The 19,616-nt window shown below is 50.4% G+C and overlaps 2 protein-coding genes across 2 annotated transcripts; one reads left to right on the forward strand and one right to left on the reverse strand.

Moving 5' to 3' along the window:
- Window positions 1-826: 826 nt before the first annotated feature.
- Window positions 827-8,311, reverse strand: TMEM199 (transmembrane protein 199). Its single transcript, XM_004605030.2, has 6 exons — window positions 8,070-8,311; window positions 5,148-5,221; window positions 4,725-4,814; window positions 3,156-3,198; window positions 2,843-2,955; window positions 827-2,131 (listed from the first exon to the last, which is right to left on the reverse strand). The coding sequence occupies exons 1-6, from the start codon at window positions 8,278-8,280 to the stop codon at window positions 2,036-2,038; spliced, it is 627 nt and encodes a 208-aa protein (XP_004605087.2). The 5' UTR covers window positions 8,281-8,311; the 3' UTR covers window positions 827-2,035.
- Window positions 8,312-8,406: 95 nt separating this feature from the next.
- Window positions 8,407-19,611, forward strand: POLDIP2 (DNA polymerase delta interacting protein 2). Its single transcript, XM_004605296.2, has 11 exons — window positions 8,407-8,654; window positions 10,515-10,596; window positions 12,373-12,470; window positions 13,142-13,238; window positions 13,409-13,484; window positions 13,698-13,805; window positions 14,247-14,383; window positions 15,872-15,898; window positions 16,074-16,199; window positions 17,858-17,937; window positions 18,587-19,611. The coding sequence occupies exons 1-11, from the start codon at window positions 8,494-8,496 to the stop codon at window positions 18,699-18,701; spliced, it is 1,107 nt and encodes a 368-aa protein (XP_004605353.2). The 5' UTR covers window positions 8,407-8,493; the 3' UTR covers window positions 18,702-19,611.
- The last annotated feature ends 5 nt before the right edge of the window (window positions 19,612-19,616 follow it).

Raw genomic sequence — 19,616 nt, forward strand, 5'->3', positions numbered from 1 at the left:
TTGCATTGAATGCCAAGCACTGCATGGCCCCCCAGCAGCCTTCAATCTAGCCCTGGAGGACCTGAACCCAGTGGCCCTGATGCCGAACACTGATGGGAATGCCCCCTGGGCTCCCTGAACATTGATTGCTTGGGAGCCCCATGGCAAAAACAAACCAAAAAACCCAACTCCCCTGATAATCTCAGATTGCTATGGCAAGAAACTGGCAAATACTTGGGCCTGAGAGTTGAAAGGCACTACATTATGTTCCCCCAAGCACCGCCATGAGTGATTCCTCAACACAGAACCAGGAGTAAGCCCTGGTTTACTCCTAAATGCATATACCCTAACTCTGTGCTCAGTGCTCAGGGATCACTTCTGGTAGGGCTCAGGGGACTATATGTGGTTCTAAGGATCGAAACAGGGTTAGCCATGTACAAAGCAAGTACCCTACCTACTAGCCCTCTGGATATATATATATATATATATATATATATATATATATTTTTTTTTTTTTTTTTTTTTTTTTTTTTTTTTGCTTTTTGGGTCACTCCTGGCTCTGCACACAGGAATTACCCCTGGCCATGCTCAGGGGATCATATGGGATGCTGGGAATTGAACCCGGGTTGGCTACGTGCAAGGCAAACGCCCTACCCGCTGTGCTATCACTCCAGCCCCTGAATATATAATTTCTAATTAACAGAAAAGTGCCCAGAGGGAGGTGAAGCCCACAGAAACTCATATAGGAAACAAAAAGATGCAGTCAACCACTAAGAGCAGAACATTGGGAACAGGACTATATCTGTTCTCAGAACCATGCAAATGAAGACTTCATAGATTTTGAATGTCAGAGATTTGAAAAAAAGACATAATAAATATTTATTGGATAAATAACTAATCATTTTTAAGTGCTTTATGCAGACTCAATCGCACCATTAAACAAGAGGTTTAACAATACAGACCTCAGGGTCACTGAGAAATCTGGCTCCATTTAACAAAGAGAGCTCATGGCTGGTAATTTATGCCTCTCATCTTGCTTGTCCTCTAGAAAAGGGCCTTAGAAACATTTCCTTTCCCAATCTACCATTGTTGGAAGAATCACAATTAAACAAGTGTGAACATTTCATACTGTTTTCGCACTTCTCAAACATGTTTAAGAACCCACATGAAATAACTGCATTAGGTTTATATACAACAGTATGCATACATATGCTATGCATACTTACGGTGTATGCTTGCTTATGACCGTGTATAGGTACATGTTGTTATTAAATGTGAAAACAATCCTTGTGTATTAAAAATGTCTCCCTTATTGAGGCAATCTACAATAAGCATTCTCTCCCCTCCCTGCAAATACAAATAAGCACAAGGAAATCTGCAACTGAAAACAAAACATACTATTTTGTCATCTAAATTGTTCCCCCTTTTGGAGGTAGAATAAAAGGTAACAAAAACATTGAAAGTTTAGATTGGTGGGTGGTAGAGGCAAAACCAAATACAAGGAAAAAAAGGCAGGTAGATGGATAAGGATGAAGATAGAAACAACGATTCCAAAAAGATAGCTGCCCTGCTTTGAATTCTAACAGTCTGCACCAACCCATCTTTTTCTTTTCTTGTTTGATGTCCTCTGATCAGTCACCTTCACAAATGGGAGAAATGGAAGTCTTTCTTGGAGGCTTCTGATCAAGTCCACAGCAAGGATGTGTGCGGTGTGGGTCACAACCAATTTCTGAACTTGAGTAAGTTGAAGTAGGGTCAACTTCTGGGAATGTTTGGACTCTGTTTCCTGATGGTAAAAATCAGTCCTAGCAGGGACCAGAATGGGCCAGAGAAAGCAGATACCGTGTTCAGGTAAGGACCTGATGGTCTAGTTCTTTTCCATGGTTGGGAATACCCTTCCAGGTCCACTAGAAGCTACAGAGGACTGCAGGTGGCCTCTGGTCAGCCTTTGAGAAATCAGAGCTCAGTAGTGACAATGGTGGGTTGGCTGAGGGCCCAGTGGGTGCAGCAGAAAGCCGTGAGACTCCCGAACCTTTTCCAGATTTTATGAAGCACGTCACAGCTCTCCCAATTCACCTTCCATTGTCCGTACCATGACATACAGCTCCGCGAGACCCACCACTGAGGCGACGATCAATGCAGCCAGTATTTGCTGGGGATGGGAAGAAGCATGTTTAGGCAATGCTGAAGGCCAGCGTTCAGCACAGCAGTCTCTAGCACCTCTTATGAAAATGGAGATGCCCCAATCCAGTTTAGAAACATGTGGGGGTAGAAAAGGAGATCTGGATTTTAGGATTGGGGGGCCCCCCCCCGCCCCCGTGATGCTTAGGATTGATCCCATGGCCTCAGACATTTGAGGCAAGTGGTCTCCCATTGGTCCACAAGGACCTAGATTTTTCTTCCCCTTCTCTTGATCTTCTGGCCACACCTGGTGGTGCTTGGGAGTTGCTCCCTGTGCTCAAGAGACCCATGCAGTGCTAAGGACTAACTCCGGGCTCACATATGCTGTCTCTGGATAGATCTGGATTTTTTTCCTTTTTATTGTTTTGGGCCACACCTGGTGGTGCTTAAGTATCAGAGGTTGCTCCTGATACTTTAAGAGAACTATGGGGTATTGGGAATATAACATGAGCCTCCTGTATACAACACATGTGCTCAACTCTGAAATCTCTCTCCAGCCTCTCACCTGGATGATTTTAAGGCTGCACCAACCTCACAGCTGCTAGAAAGCTCAAATACTCTTCTCGTTGGCCCTGTGAATACCTAACATGTTGAAAACCTGTGTAAGGCATTTTCACCTATGTCCACCCTTTTCAACTAACACCCCCTCTGGAGTGTCCTGCCCTGCCCAGGGCCTACTTACCGAGGCCATTTCTGTGAAGACATACTGGCTTCCAAGGTAAGTGCAGACGAAGGCAGCTGCCACCGTGACAATGAAATTGAAGATGGTGATGACCAGAGCTTTCACTGACCTCACTTTGGGGAGAAGTCCAGGAAAGAGATCTTTAGGTCAGCATTTCTTGTCAGCCCTCTTGGCTCATGGCTCTACCCCATCATCTAGATTTCCCTCAGACAGCAGCCTAAAAAGCTCAGGCTTAAACCTAGAGCAACGGCAGAGAAGGGAGCCATGACCCACCCTAGTGAGGTGTCAGCAGCCTAACTGCCCAGTATCTCACCTTGCTTTCCTAGGTCACTGAGAGTTCCACCATGCCTTGAATCCTGGGAAAAAGAAAAGCCTGCTTTCAGAATGGAAGCAGCTCCAAGGCAACCCAGAAAGTATCAAGTTGCCATTTTGGGCTCAGCTTTATTTAGAAACACATTAACCCTGCCTTCTGCCTTTTTCATTGATTTGTCAGCTTGGGACCAAGCTAAATTGTTGTTCTGGAGCCATACTTGGCAGTAATTAGGAGCTACTCCTGGCTTAGCACTCAGGAGTGACTCCCAGTGCTGGGAATCCACTGGGCCTCCCATAAGTAAAGAATGTGCACCAGGGGCCAGAGAAACAGTACACAGTGGACATGGCATTTGCCTTGCATGTGGCCAACCTGGGTTCAATCCCCAGCATCCCATATGGTCCCATAAGCACCACCAGGAGTAATTCCTAAGCACAGAGCCAGAAGTAACCCCTGAGCAACTCTGGGTGTGGCCCCAAAGCAAAAAACAAACAAAAAGAATATGTTCCAGCCCACTCTCAATTGGATTCTTTTCTGGACCACAGATCAAGCATTTTAGAGAAAGGACTCAATTTCTCAGTAGTATCTATCCCCCTCCTGCTTCAGCACAGAGCATGCCAAAGAACAACATGTCATCCTTTGGGAAGAATGGCTCTAAGATTCACTCCTACTTCTTTTTTTCCTTTCTTTGTGGTCATGGGATCGAGCCCAGGACCTTACACATGCAAGGTATGTGTTCTATGCTATGAAGTTTTATTATCTGTTCTATGGCAGAATGTGTGGCAGGGCATGAGGGCTACTTCTGGCTCAGTGCTCAGGAACCACGTGGTACTAGGGGGTTAAACTCAGGGTCATAGAATGCAAAACATGTGCTACAGCCCTCTAAACCATCTCCTTGGCTCATACCTCTACAACATGGTTTTTGGAGGGAGGGGGGTGGGGGTTGTTTGGGGGCCATACCAGTGGTGTTCAGGAATTACCCATGGCAGTGCTTGAGGGACCTTATGTGATGCTGGAAATCAAACCCAGGCCTGCTACATGTAAGGCATGTACTTAGCTGCTATACTTTCTCTTCACCCCAACCTCCACCCCACTTTTAAAAGTAAGTTACTACAGGGACAACAAAAATAGTACAAGAGTTAAGGCGCTTGCCCTTCATGCAGCTGATCCTAGTTTGATCCCCACCATAGTATGGTCCACTGAGCAGAGCTGGGAGTAGCCCCAAACACTGCTTGGATCTGGCCCCAAACCACCTGTCTTCCCCTCCAAAAAAGGTCACAACAGACCAGGGATGTAACCCAGTGACAGAGCACTTGCCTTGCATCTTTGAGGCTCTGGATGCACTCCCTGGCACCACAAAAACAAAAAAGATACCCCCTCTCTCTGCAAATGGTACTGAGTCCAGAGTCCTAGCAAATAAGTTTGGAACTGTATTTGGTTTGGAAGCAAAGGTTTTCCATGGCCCCTGAAGAGACAGAAACCAAATTTCCATGGTGTTTCTTTAGTACTTTCTTCCAGTTCAGGGCCCTGCTTTTGGGCTTCTCAGTTGTGTACCAGCAAGCAAGCCCTTACCTGACAGGTGACATTGCGGGTAATCCGCTTATATTCCTCATTGGCCAGCTGTATTTTAATCTTCTCCAGGCGGGCAACCAGCTCTGGATTCTGAGGCAGAAATAGTAAAGGAACAGAATGATATTCTCAATTTGCTAGGAAGCATGTCACAATCATTAGCTCAGGGGACAAGACACCGCTGGGAGGCCAAGAGACCTATGTAATAGTTCTGCTGCTTTGGAGATGGCTTTCCTTTCTTATGGCCTCACACTGTCTAATAGGGAAGATAATATTGATCCCATACCCCAGTTCCCAAGGATTTGAATGCCAAACTTTTGAGCCCATAAAGCTAATTCTTAAATCTGAATGCATCATGAAAACATCCAGAGAATACACACATTTGGCCAGCCCATACCCACTCTTGTAAATATGTCTTTTACATACCCGAGGTGGCTTCACAACCTCTGGGAGATAGATTTCACTGCCTTCGAGGAGTTCATGTAGGTAAAGTGTGGAACCTGGGAAAAAAAGATTTCCTCAAAGATAATGATACAGAGAGCTGGGGCTGGAGCGATAGCACAGCGGGTAGGGAATTTGCCTTGCACGTGCCCGATCTGGGTTTGATTCCCAGCATTCCATATGGTCCCCTGAGCACTGCCAGGAGTAATTCCTGAGTGCAGAGCCAGGAGTAACCCCTGTGCATCGCCAGGTGTGACCCCCCCAAAAAAAAATGATACAGAGAGCTAAGGCTGGAAGATGATGACCAAAGAAGCACCTAGCCTTTCTGTTTTTTTTTTTTTCTATCAAAACATGACCATTCCTGTGTCGATTCATTGCGAGGATCATTTTCAATTGGAAGGACTCCAGGAAAATCCTCATAACTATCTCCCAAGGTTGTACTGATGCTCTCCAACTATCCTGCCAATGTCACAGAACTCACAGCCAACATGTAAGTCTTTAAGGTAGGTCAGTTTATTTAGTTTTTTGGGTCATACCCGGCATTGCTCAGGGCTTAGTCCTGGCGGTGCTGAGATGGGGGAGGGAGGGAGAGAGATATATGTGGTGCTGAGATGGGGGAGGGAAGGAGGGAGGGAGAGAGATATATGTGGTGCTGAGTTGGCAAGACAAGCTTCCAGGCAACCCACTGTACTATCTTTCTGGCCCCAAGTCCTGATGTTTAAATAGCCCAAGTGGTAGATCAAAAGCCTAGCATGTGGGGCTGGAGCCATAGCACAACAGGTAGGGCATCTGCCTTGCACACAGCAGACCTGGGTTTGATTCCCAGCATCCCATATGGCCCCCCAAGCACCACCAGGAGTAATTCCTGAGTGCAAATCCAGGAATAACCCCTGAGCATCGCTGGGTGTGAACCCCCCCCCAAAAAAAAGCCTAGCATGTGTGGGGTTCTGAGTTTCAGTCTCAGATACCACCTCTCTCTGCAATTTCTATATTAAAACGTATATATGTATTTTTATACATATACCAATCCTGGAATACTAGGCAGGTGCAAGGAACAATAATCATGCCATTTACTGCAAGTTGGATGGAACTGGAAAATATCATGTAAAGTGAAGTAAGCCAGAAGAAGGACAAACACAGGATGATCTCACTTATCTGTGGTATATGAACTAACAAAACAAGGGAACGCAATGTAGTAATAGGCAGATACCTAGATCACCCCTGGCCCCAGATGACAAGAATAGAGAAGGAAAAAAATAGAGGGGCAAAGAAGAGGCAATGAAAAGTAAGGGGGTGCAGGGATCAAAGGTTTCTGGTATATCGGTGGTGTAGAGGTGGTATAGCTTTTTTAATTTTCTTTTTGGGTCACACTCAGTGATGCTCAGGATTTATTCCTAGCTCTGTGCTCAGAAATTACTCCCGGCAGTGCTTGGGGGACCATATAGGATGCTGGGAATCAAACCCAGCTTGGCCGCATGAAAGGAAAACACCCTAACTGCTGTACTATCACTTCAGCCCTGAAGTTTTATATCCAAACCAGCGTCAACAGCAATGAAAGGAGATTCAAACCTAGTACTCAACTATAAATGACTTTATAAGTCTGGTCAACTTTTTGGTGACCCAGAACTTCCTTAAAATATGTTTAAGTCATACTGAAAGCGAATTCTCAATATATTGCTATACTAGATTATCTCTTTTCTCCTTTCCTTCTCCTTCTCCTTCTTCTTCCTTCTTCTTCTCCTTCTCCCCCTCCTCCTCTAATACTTGAGCAGGATGCCCTTCGCACTTCTTGCTAGGCTATGGTAATTCTGGTAAAAGATCCCACATACTAGTTTCTCCTATTCCTACACTTCTGATTAAGGGAACTGAGGCCGAGGGAGGAGAAATGACCCCAACAAAGTGCATTAGTAGCACAGCAGGGGCAAACTCAGACTGTAATCCTGGTCCTAAGCTCTCAACTCAGAGGCACAGTCTTACTCCGGAGTACAGGAGTATCAGGGGCCAGAACTGCGGGACAGCGGATAGGGCGTTTGCCCTGCTTTGGTCCCCAGCCCCGTATCTAGTCCCTGGCGCACTGCCAGGACTGATTCCTGAGTCCAGAGCAGGGAGTAACCCCTTGAGCATCGCCGGATGCGGATGCGGCGCTAGAACCAACACCCCCCCCCCCCAAACCAGACAAAGGAACCCAAATGAGAGTATCAGATTTCTCCGCTCTCGCTTCGGGCATGGAAGGAAATACATATTCCCACACACCCACTTTCTAGGTTACGCTGGTAAATAACGTAGCTTACAAGGCTAGCAGGAACCTCCCCGGACTAGCAGGGCCAAGAGGGGGGCTCCCGGAGGTTAAGATGATCACTGAGTAGCCGCCAGTGGGACCAAGCAGGCGAAGGGCTTTTCTCGCCGAGAGACCAGCAATGGTAACAAGGGGGTAATGAGTACCAGGAAGACTGCTCCACGGCTTGGGAGCCGGCCTCACACACTGAGGGAAAAGGCAGCTCAGACAGAGAAGGGAACACCAAGTAAAGGGTGCTTGGAGGACCCGCTAGGATGGGAGATGCGTGCTGAAAGTAGACTATAGACCGAATGATGGCCACTCAACCACAACACCCAAAAGGAGAGAGAGGGCAAAAGGGAATGCCCTGCGACAGAGGCGGGGTGAGGTGGGGGTGGTGGGAGGGATGCTGGGATCATTGGTGGTGGAGAATGGGCACTGGAGGAGGGATGGGCACTTGATCAGTGTATGACTGAAATGTAATCACGAAAGCTTCTAAGTCTGTAACTACCTCACGGTGATTCATGTTAAAGAAAGAAAGAAAGAAAGAAAGAAAGAAAGAAAGAAAGAAAGAAAGAAAGAAAGAAAGAAAGAAAGAAAGAAAGGAAGGAAGGAGGTAACTGCAAGCTCACCCGTTGCCCTGAGGTACTGGTGCAGCTCCCGGATCAGGCGGAAGGACACCAGGCGCTCGGGGCCACTGTGCGGGTCGCCCTTCTTCTGCTTCTTCCCCAACGCCGCCTCAAGCTCTGCCCGCAGCTTCGCGGGCAGCTGCTCGGTTTTCAGCTCCCCGCCGGGGCCCAGAGCGCGCAACAGTCGCTCGCCCGCAACCAAGCGAGACGCCATGCCGGGACGACTCCGAGGTCAGGTGACGCCGAGGCGGGACTTCCGCCGGGCGCCGGAAGGAAGCCCGCCCTCGAGGGGCGGGGCGAGCCGGGCCGCGGGCCGCGGGCCGCGGGGGCGGGGCGGCGCGCGGGGCAGTGTGGGGCGGGGGCGGGGCGCCGCCCGGCCGCGGGTCGGGCCCTGTGTCAGCTGCCGAGCGCCGTGCTGCGGCCGGTCATGGCGGGCTGTGCGGCCCGGCGGGCCCTGGCTCTGGGCAGCCGCTGCTGGTCCCGCTCACTGACCGGGGCCAAGGGACCGCGGCCGCTCTGTGCAGCACGTGGCGTTGGGGCCTTCCTGCCAGCGGCGACCTCGACGGCGCGGAGGCACCTTTCGTCCCGGTGAGGGACAGCGCGGGCGCCAGGCGCGGAGTGGCCGGACGCAGGCCGGGCCGCCGCCGGGTGACGAGGGTTCGGCCCCGGAGGGGACCCCGCGCGGGGAGGCGACCTGCGGACGCTGCCCGGGACGTGTGGCGGCCGGGGCTGTGCGTGGCTGGCGCCCCGGGGGCCGCTGGTGACGCTCCCGGGGCGCATCGTGCCGCCCCGAGTCTGGTCCCCGAGCGCCGCGGACACGGGCAGCCTTTCAGCTCGGCCTTCAGGGGCAGGCTGGACCTCCCGGCCCCTGGACCGGGCCGAGCCTTCCTCGGACGATGCTGGAGGGAGGACAGAGGGCTCGGCCCTGCGCGGGTCCTCGGTCGCACGGTGACCTTGGGAGGCTGATTCTTGGTGTGACTAGGGGGAGCGAGGTGGAGGCTCCCAGAGCCTGACACGTCAGATTGGTGGATAGGGTGGGACGAAGCATCAAGGACCCTCGTGAACAGTGCCCCGAAAGGCCCCCGGTGGGAGCAGCCCTGTTCGGCGGTCCCCGAGAACTGACTTGGGGCTCGGATGAGAGTTGGGATGGGGGACGCTGAGAGTCCCCTGTGACAAGACAAGACTGAGGGAGAGCCAGGAGCAAGGCGGGGAGCAGTGGAGTAGCAAATCTAGAGACACAGACCTCTGGAGGAGTGAGCTGAGGGCCAGGGAGATCTTAGAAGGGAACAAGCACAAATTCTCTATGTGGGGGACTCTTCCCACTGTCACCCCGGGAGCAGCCTCAGGCAGTGGCCCCAAGGTGGGGTGGACAAAACAAGGGTAAAGTCAGGATTCTTTCCCTCCACTTGTTGTTTTGGGGACCCACCCAGTGATACTCGAGGATGGAATTCTGATGACCTGCGTGCAGAGCCTGCTCTCCAGCCTCTTGACCCTCTCCTCAGCTTCCCTTAGTTTTTGGTGCAAGGACCACAGCAAGCACTGGCTCAATTCCCAGCATCTCGTATGGTTCCCTGAGCACTGCGGGAGTAATTCCTGAGTGCAGAGCTGGGAGTAACCCCTGAGTATCATCAGGTATGGCCCCTAAACAAAAAGCCTCAAACTTTTTTTTTTTCTTTTTGGGTCACACCTGGCAATGCACAGGGGTTACTCCTGGCTTTGCACTCAGGAATTACTCCTGGCAGTGCTCAGGGGACCATATGGGATGCTGGAAATCGAACCTGGGTCGGCTGTGTGCAAGGCAAACGCCCTACCCGCTGTGCTATCGCTTCAGCCCCCTCAAACAGTTTTTGATTATCTCATTTTTAAGGCTCTGAGGGGATCCCAAGCTACGGAGAAGCAGGTGCTGTCTCTTGTGGAGATCACTGTATCACTGTCATCCTATTGCTCATCTATTTGCTCAAGTGGACACCAGTAACGTTTCCATTGTGAGACTTGTTACTGTTTTTGGCATATCGAATATGCCATAGGGAGCTTGCCAGGCTCTGCCGTGCAGGCAAGATACTCTCGGTAGCTTGCCGGGCTCTCTGAGAGGGAGAGTGAAGATAAGTCATGAAAACCAGACAACAGAAGGGAAGATTGGAAGGAGCGTGTGAAATGTGGTGGAGGGTTCCGAGAGTGGGTCAGGGAGGAAGTGGAGGAAGATGTACAGTTGCAGGTGTGGAGCCCGGCCTGAGGAGTGTGGAAAGTGAAGAGAGCGGAAAGTGATCTGGGAGCAGTCGGACCAAACTCTGCAACCTAGGCAGAGCTTTGGCAGGTTTGGCGGGACGCTCTGGCTGCAGCTGCCCCACTGCTCCAAGCCCTTTGTCACTGCCAGTGCCTTGGCCTTCGTGCCACAGTGTAGGTCAGTACCATCCACTTTGTGTGCTCATTCTTTCTCTCCCTCATCAGAAACCGACCAGAGGGCAAAGTTTTGGAGACAGTTGGTGTGTTCGAGGTGCCAAAGCAGAATGGAAAATATGAGACTGGGCAGGTAAGTGCTGGAAGGGTTAACTTTTCACTCGATGGCTTCTGGTCTTGTTTTTTTTCTGTACCTCTTCCCAGATGTGGTCTGGATTTCAGGAGTAGAAGGAACATGACTTGAGTCCTAGATTGTGCAGGACTGGGATGCTGGGAACTAGTAATCCTCGAAGAGCAAGCCCCACCTCCTCAAAAGGGGTAGAATCAGACTAGAATCACATTTTTTTTTTTTAAGATGGGGTTTCTTGGGCCAGAGATACAGTACACGGGTTAAGGCGTTTGTGTTGCATTCTACTGACCCTAGTTTGAATCCTCAGCACCTTCAATGACCCGTGAGCACTGCCAAGGGTCACCCTGAGCATGGAGTCAAGGAATAGCCCTGGAGCACTTCCTGTGTACCCCTTGCAAAGATGGGCTTTCTTGAATTTCGCAGGTCAATGGGCTCTCTTTCCAAATCACTGTGGAAAGGGATCATTTGGACTAGAGTGTGGGAACAGCCAAGTTGCTAAAGAGGTTCAAAGTAGTGGATGGTAGGAAGCCAGTGAAGGGAGCTTTCCGAAAAGCAAACTTTTGATGCTTTATAATAGTTGAACTGATTCCATTGTAGTAGGCTCTGGGTGTGAGACTCTTTTTATCTCAGTATGTGCCAGAAGCATTGAGTAGGAAGCACTTTTTATTTCTTCAATTGCCTTCCTTCCTTCCTTCCTTCCTTCCTTCCTTCCTTCCTTCCTTCCTTCCTTCCTTCCTCTATTTTCTTTCCTCCTATTCTTATCCTTTCCTTCCTCTTTCCTTCTTTCTGTAATGCTGGTCACTGTGCATTGGTTTATTTTAGAAACCAGTGCCTTCAAGAAGTTTACTCTTAAGAAAGGAAATATGGGGGGCTGGAGAGATAGCACAGCGGTTAGGGCGTTTACCTTGCATGCGGCTGACCCGGGTTCAATTCCCAGCATCTCATATGGTCCCCCGAGCACCACCAGGAGTAATTCCTGAGTGCATGAGCCAGGAGTAACCCCTGTGCATTGCCGGGTGTAACCCAAAAACCAAAAAAAAGAAAAGAAAGGAAGTATGGGACCTAATAGTACAGGGGTAAGGCCTTGTGTGCACCAACCTTGGGTCAATCCCTGATGTCACTTATAGTCTCTAAGCCCCTGATGTCACTTATGTCTCCAAGCATCGAGGGGAGTGACCCCTGACCGACCACAGAGCCAGGAATATCTCTAGAGCAGCGCCAAGAATACCAAAAAAATTGAAGGAAGGGAATTTTTAATGGAAGGTATTCAGGACAGCTTTTTAATTGCCTAAGTTGTGGCTTAAGGGGTGATTAGTAGTTGATCCTCTGACCGGGAGTGTTCCAGCATTGGGACTGGAACAGTAATAGTACAGTGAGTAGGACATTTGTCTTGGGCACGAGGCTAACCTGGGTTCTATCCTTGGCACCCCACATGGTGCCCTGAGTCCCACCAGGAGTGATCCTGAATGTAGAGCCAGGACTAAGCCCTGAGCACCACTGGTGTGACCCAAAAACACAAGTTAAAAAATGAAAGACTTGCATAATATGTGAGCTAATAAAAGATGTTCTAAGGAGAAAAAAATACTTAAAAAAGGAAAAAGAAGAAGAGTGTGTTCCAACATTGGCTCAGGTAAATCATGGAGTTCAAGGGAGGAGTGGCAAGGCCTGTGCTGGGCCCCGCCTACCTGAGTGCTCGGGACTGCAGACTCCCCCTCTGCTAGTGGTTTGCCTGAGCTCGCCCGGCTGCAGACTCAGCTCAGCCTCTCTCTCCCCTCCCAGCTTTTCCTCCATAGTGTTTTTGGCTATCGTGGCGTCGTCCTGTTTCCCTGGCAGGCCAGGCTGTATGACCGGGATGTGGCTTCTGCAGCTCCTGAGAAGTAAGTTTCCTGGTCAGCGGCCACCTGGTATGCTCAGGAGGCAGCCTGATTCGTGATGCACGTAAAGGGAGTCCCCGGGGTGCTGACTGTATTCCCCTGGGTGTAGGCCCAGCCCCAGAGTACTTTCCTGGCACTGCTACCCATGGAGACAAAAGTGCTGAGTGCCTGTGACAGTCTTAAGCCAAAGGGTCCCTTTGGACTTCTGAGGCTGTTCCTGAGCTGTTTTCTTTATACGCACCCCTGAGGGGATCTGGACACCTGGGTGTCTTGATTTCTTCACATTCAGTTAAGAGCCTGTCCCTTAATCTCTTTTCATCGCAAAATACATGATCCATCTCTATTAATAATAATAACAGCCCCTAGAGTGTGAGAAGAGCGGGTCCTCTAGCCCGGAGATGTGAGGCAGAAATTTGATTTTCTCAACATAGGCCTCTTCTAAAAGCCCTCCAGAGTATGAGACGGACGGTGGCCTCTGTGTCTTGGGTATTTTCCTGACCACAGTTTGCTTTGACTCGGGGCTGCCTGAGCTGGCTGTTGCCGAGCGAGTATGCCAAGCTGGTGATAATGCCAGTTCAGATCGGGCACCAGTTGGCCGAGGAGGTGGGGGCAGCTGAGACAGACACTGCTCTTCCTTCTCTCACAGTAATCCGGGATTGTTTCCTCCCCCACAGGGCAGACAACCCTGCCGGCCATGGCTCTAAAGAGGTGAAAGGCAAAACGCACACTTACTATCAGGTGCTGATCGACGCCCGCGACTGTCCACATATAGTAAGTTAATTAGGTGGCCGGGCTGGGGGTTCCTCTCCAAGGGGAGGACTTGGACATGATGGGGACAATGGGAAGGAGAGGGTTCCAACAGAGCCCACATCCACACCGGGCCCCCAAGTCATCAGGACTGGATGGTCACGAGAAAGTCTCTGACTTGCTTCCTACCTTAGTCTCAGAGATCTCAGACAGAAGCTGTGACTTTTTTGGCTAACCATGATGACAGCCGGGCCCTCTATGCCATTCCAGGTGAGTGAGTAGTGACTAAATCTTGAGGGGTGCCTGTTAGCGTGGGGTCTCTGGGACATCAGGGAGAAATCTCCAATTCCTTTTTAGCTGGGTGGGATTATAGGTGCCGGGTCTGCTCTCCCTGGGACTGGTCGGAATCTCTCTATGCTCTTAGCCCCATTCCTTTTCTTTCCCGTTTGTGAGTTTCACTGTTTGTTCCCCTTTCCATTCCAGGCCTGGACTATGTAAGCCATGAAGATATCCTTCCCTATACCTCTACCGATCAGGTTCCTATCCAGCACGAGCTCTTTGAAAGGTTTCTGCTGTATGATCAGACGAAAGGTAACTTTGTCAGGATGGGAGCTAGAATACGGGTGGGTCCTTTCTTAAAAAGAATCTCATAGAAGTCATTACAAAGCTCTACTTTAACAACTACACTCAATCCCTGTTATACTTGTCCGATAGATGACTAGTATCTCCTCATAGGCGTGGAAACTGAGGTTTAGGGAGGATGAGAAGTGACTCATGGCTGGTAGCTAGTGGCAGAGCAAGGTTTGAGTGGCGCTAACTCTTCCCAGGATCTCACATACCCCTCAAGACTTGTTCTCAGTGGGCAATGGTCTGCAGAGGTGGGCAGGGGGTGCTGTGTGCCTTCTCCTGACCATACATTTATGTTTAGGTGCCTTGGTACTGGGCCTCTACTCAGAAGGGTCTTAGAGGATGGGCAGTTGGAGAGTTCGTGCAATGCCTCAGACTCTGTCCTCTGCTAACCTCTTACCGCAGCACCCCCTTTTGTGGCCCGGGAGACACTGCGGGCCTGGCAAGAGAAGAATCACCCTTGGCTGGAGCTCTCTGATGTCCACCGGGAGACAACTGAGAATATCCGCGTCACCGTCATTCCCTTCTACATGGGCATGAGGGTATGTGTCTGGCCTGTGCCTCTTCCCAGGGTTAGGCCCCCAGGTTTGGTGTGATATCCCTAGTGGGACTGCTGGAGTGGAGTCTCCACAGAGATCAGACATTGGGTGCTGCTTCCAGCTACGGGTTGTGGTGGTTGCGATTGAGTGTCTCTTGGCGATGCTGCCCGAAGGAACTAGAATGTGGCTGGAGTGATAGTACAGTGGGTTGGACGCTTGCCTTGCACACAACTGACCTGGGTTTGATCCCTGGTACCCCATGTGGTCTCCTGAGTACCTAAGGAATAACTCCTGAGAGCAGAGCCAGGACTAACCCTTGAGAACCACTGGGTTTGGCCCTAACACAAAATAAGAATTAGAGCAGGGAAGGCCTCAGTTTCTTGGCCAAGTCTTCCTGACTGACTTTTCCTTTTCTGGTCTAAATGGAGCCTTGTTTATTAGGAGTACATGCATATCTGGTAAGTCAGGGTAGCTGATTTCATGACTTTATATGTTAGTCCACTGTTTTCCAAAGTGAGTGATGACTCTTAATGTTTGAGAGGTAGTACAGAGGTTTAGGCACTTGCCTTGGACGTGGTTGATCTGGGCTCAATCCCCAGTCCTACATCTGGTCTCCTTACTACACTAGGAGTGATCCCTGAGCACGGCCAGGTAGGACGTGGCCCCCCAAAACAAAGTATCTGATACTGTCCCTGTGGGGGTTGTGCTTGAATGACCAATGGTGGAGTGGGGTGATAATCTGGAGTGCAATGTCACATTCCATGACATTTCCTCATTTTTCATTTAAGGGAGATTTGGGGGAAAGCACTGATTTTTTTTTTTTCTTTTCTGAATAGGGGACAATAGAGCAGTAAGTCTGGGAGTCTCTGCATTAGTGAAATATTTATGGAGTTTCCTATCTGATGGAAAACTTGGTCTTAGGGATACACATATAAGTGAAACATTGTTCCTGCTTTCCAGGAGCTTGGGCTAGAAGAGGTCAACATCCAGTTGACCTGAGCATTGTGATAAGGTTGGGTTATGGGAGGGCAGAGTGGCCAAAGCTGACAGTGATGGGCTGGGCGCACCGGGAAATGGGGCTGCAGAGGAGAGCCAGCATGGTCAGACCAGGTGGGACACCAGGGAGGGACCCAGGGGAGCCTTTCTCTAGGGGACTTTGACCATATTTGAGTTGTCATCATCCCATAGTTTTTGCATTTTCTTCTTTCTTCTTTGTTCCACATCTGTCATTGTTAGGGTTTATTCCTGGCTCTGCACTTGGGACCGTATGTGGTGCCCGGGTGGTGGGTGGGGGGAGAATCGAACCCTGGGCGGCTTCATGCAAGTGCCCTACCTGCTGTACTATCTCTCCAGCCCCATCCCACAGATTTTTGAAGCTTTGTAATGTCTCTGCAACCTTCCTGGAACACGTCTATTCCATTGGAGAGAAGTTGATTGGAACAGACTTGGTTCTGCCCACTGGAACTTAAATTTTTTGCTTTTTCTCCCCAGGAAGCCCAGAATTCCCATGTGTACTGGGTGAGTGTCTCCCGTGGGCAGGTGTGTCTGGGAGGGCAGGTTGATGGCCTGAGTGGAGTCGAGCCCCTTGAGAGGGGGGTTTGTGCAGTAAAGGCTTTTTCCTCTTTTGTCCCCAGAATCCTGGGCCAAGAACTGGTCTTTTCTCAGCTGTGATCTCTCTCTCCCCCTTTCTTAGTGGCGCTACTGTATCCGGTTAGAAAACCTGGACAGTGACGTGGTACAGCTGCGGGAACGACACTGGCGGATATTCAGTTTGTCCGGCACCTTGGAGACAGTGCGAGGCCGAGGAGTGGTGGGCAGGGTGAGCATCCTGGGCCAGTAATGCCAGTTTCTGGTCCTGCCCCACAAAGCTCGTGTGTGGTCTCTTCTTCTTCTGCGGCTACACACAGGCCGTGTAATGCGTTGAGATGCTTTGCATTAGAAATCTCAGAGCAACACTGAGTGTCTCTTAAATGGTTTTTAAAACCATTTTAAGGCCAGAAATGTGGTTCAAATGTTAAAGCACATTCCATGCACATATGAGGCCCTGCGTTTGATCCCTGGCACCACATGATACCTTCCCTTGCTCGTAGCACTGCTGGGTGTAGCACCTATTAAAAAAAAATAATAATTCACAGAGGCTGGAGCAATAGCACAGCTGGTAGGGTGTTTGTCTTGCACACGGCTGACCCAGGTTTGATTCCCAGCATCCCTTAGGGTCCCCTGAGCACCATCAGGAGTAATTCCTGAGTGCAGCCAGGAGTAACCCCTGAGCATCGCTGGTGTGACTCAAAAATAAAAATAAGGTGGCTGGAGCCATAGCACGGTGGGTAGGGTGTTTGCCTTGCTCGCGGCTGACCCTGGTTCGATTCCCAGCATCCCATATGGTCCCCTTAGCACTGCCAGGGGTAATTCCTGAGTGCAGAGCCAGGAGTAACCCCTGAGCATTGCCAGGTGTGACCCAAAAAGCAAAAAAAAAAAGGGGGAGGGGAATAAAAATTAAATTCAAAAAGAATTCACAGGTGCCTGAGTGATATAGTACAGCAGGTAGGGCATTTTGTCTTGCATGCAGCCAACCCAGGTTTGATCCATGGCACCCTGTGTGGTCCCATGAACCCTCTAGGAGTGATCCCTGAGTGCAGAGCCAGAAGTAAGCCTTGAGCACCGCTGGGTGTGGCCAGCCAAAAAACAAAGCAAACCATACAAAAAAAAAATGTCATAGATGAAAAGTGAGACCTCAAAGTTCAGTGACAATCCCAGAGCTAGTCGTGGTAGTGTTGCCACTGAATCCAAGTCTGACATCAGAGCTGGTATAGAGTGCTTGTTGCCAGCTGAGGCTGATTTTGTGTGCCATGAAAGAGGGCACATTCTCCCCCACCCTTGTTCTTGTCTGTCCCCTTGCACGTGTGTATCCTCTTCCTAGTCCTTAACGAGATCAGATTTTATAGTTTTTGTTTTGGGGGACAAGGTGTTGTTCCCCCCACACTACCCCCTTGCAATGCTCATGTTGCTCCTGGCTCCGCACTCAGGGATAACTCCTGACTGTGCTCAGGGGACCATATGGGATGCTGGGGATTGAACCTGGTCTGACATGCAAGACAAGCACCCTACCCGCTTTGCTATCACTCTAGTCCCATGGACAAGTTATTTAATAAAAATGTTTCTCACCACTAAAAATGGGTCTTACACTTGTTACTTTATGCTTGCTCAGAGGTGTCAGTGAGCAGAAATTTGCAGGTCGCTGCCATCCTAGCACTGGGGTACCAGAACCCGTGTTTGTAGAGTAGGTCCTGTGCCAAGCATGTGCCTGGTTAGAACTGAAATGACCTTCCCTGGAGTCACTATAAAGGCCCAGGTCAGTGGTTATGCGCTGAGAATGCTCTGCTGAGGGCGCATCCAGTCCTGATGACCAGCAATTAGCAAGTGGCTCCAGACTGGGGACTGTGTCTGGCCTGATCTGTTACCCGCCTCTGTCCACAGGAACCAGTGCTGTCCAAGGAGCAGCCTGCATTCCAGTACAGCAGCCATGTCTCCCTGCAGGCTTCCAGTGGGCACATGTGGTGAGTAAGCATGCGCTGGGCAGGGGTGCTCCGCTCCACTGACTGCGGGGCAGAGGGGGAGCTTACAGTAAGCTCCTTCACTCTCAGTCCTCCAGTCTTACTTGCTGTTCACTGGTTTGTGGGATTCATCTAATTTTTTTTTTTTTTTAGATGGTAATTTTTCCTAGTTCCTTAAAAGTCCATGGACTGGGGCCGGAGCTATAGGACAGCGAGCAGGGCGTCTGTCCTGCACATGGCTGACATGGGTTTGACCGCATCCCATATGGTCCCTAAGCACCTCCAGGAGTATTCATAAGTGCAGAGCCAGGAGTAACCCTGAGCATTGCTGGATGTGACCTAAAATAAATAAATAAATTAATTAAAAGTTCATGGACTGAAAACTTAGACCCCAGGGCCAGTGATTTCATTCTGCAGTTGCTTGTGTGGCTGCATTTTCTTCCTGGGGTTTCGCTCTTTACCCTGAAAGTCAAGTTAGGGAGCTTACTGAAGGATGCCCACCTAGGGGTCAAGATCGGGACAGCTGGGTTTCCTTGCTGTGGGGTTTCCGGAGGCAGAGCGAGAGCACAGCCTGGTGCATCCTGTGGTCTGCAGTGAGGGTGTGGGCTATGGCTCCCGACTCCCTCTGTAACAGCATCTCTTCAACCCACAGGGGCACGTTCCGCTTTGAGAGACCCGATGGCTCCCACTTTGATGTCCGGATACCCCCTTTCTCTCTGGAAAGCAATAAAGATGAGAAGACACCACCCTCAGGTCTTCACTGGTAGGACCAGTGAAGGCCCTGGAGTGCCCAGGCTCAGCCCCTGAAGAACAGCTCTTCATCCCACATTGCTGCAGAGCTCTCCAGCATGGACCATAAAAGGTCTCTTAATCGATCGCATCATTTGATTGTAGAGTTCTTCTTGAGGGGTAGGGGGGCAGGTAGGTCATGGGACATAATTCTCCCTGCAGGCCTCCTCCAAGGCTGGCCGTCCCTATAGCCCCACATACACTGTGCTCCAGTTAACCTTCCCACCAGGAACTCTGGGGTCAGCGGCCAGAGCTGGGTGTCCCCTGGCCTGTCAGTTTTCAGAATGTGAATAAACCGGTGCACGTGTGGCCCCTCTCCCCTTCACCATTTCTGCCCCAGGGGCAGCAGGCTTTCTAATCCAGTGCGCCCCCCCCGCCCCCCATTTCTTTCCTTCTTGCCCTTCTAAGCAGCTGTCCCTCCTGCTGAGGGATGCACCTGAAAGGAGCTGGAGGATGGTGGGCTCAGCCTGTGGGGAGGGGCGGGGCAGGCCTCTTGCTGTCTTTACTCTGCCAAGTGCAGAGCTGCAGCTAGCAGCAGGATGAGGAGTAGCTGGGTTCTTACAAGCATTTGCATCTCTGGCCTCCCTGGGCCTGGGGGGGCTGGAGTAAGCCCACTGGGTTTCTCGGAGCAGCGGACCTGCCAGCCATGAGCGCACATGTGTCAAGCATCCAGATTACAAGTGCAAGAACTCAAGTCAAGGAGCTTTAGGCATGGATGGCAGTGAGGCCAAGCTACTTTCTGAGCTTCTGGAAAATCCCCAAGAGCCTGAGATGAACTGTGCTGTGTTTTTCCCTGATTTGGGGACTCCTGCACCTCCACCACCACCATAGCGATTGTTAAAACGGTCGCTTTATTCTGAATTAACATTAAAACTATTTCAGCCCTTACTGTT

The sequence above is a fragment of the Sorex araneus genome, chromosome 3 (assembly GCF_027595985.1).
Source record: "Sorex araneus isolate mSorAra2 chromosome 3, mSorAra2.pri, whole genome shotgun sequence".
Taxonomy (NCBI): Eukaryota; Metazoa; Chordata; class Mammalia; order Eulipotyphla; family Soricidae; genus Sorex; species Sorex araneus.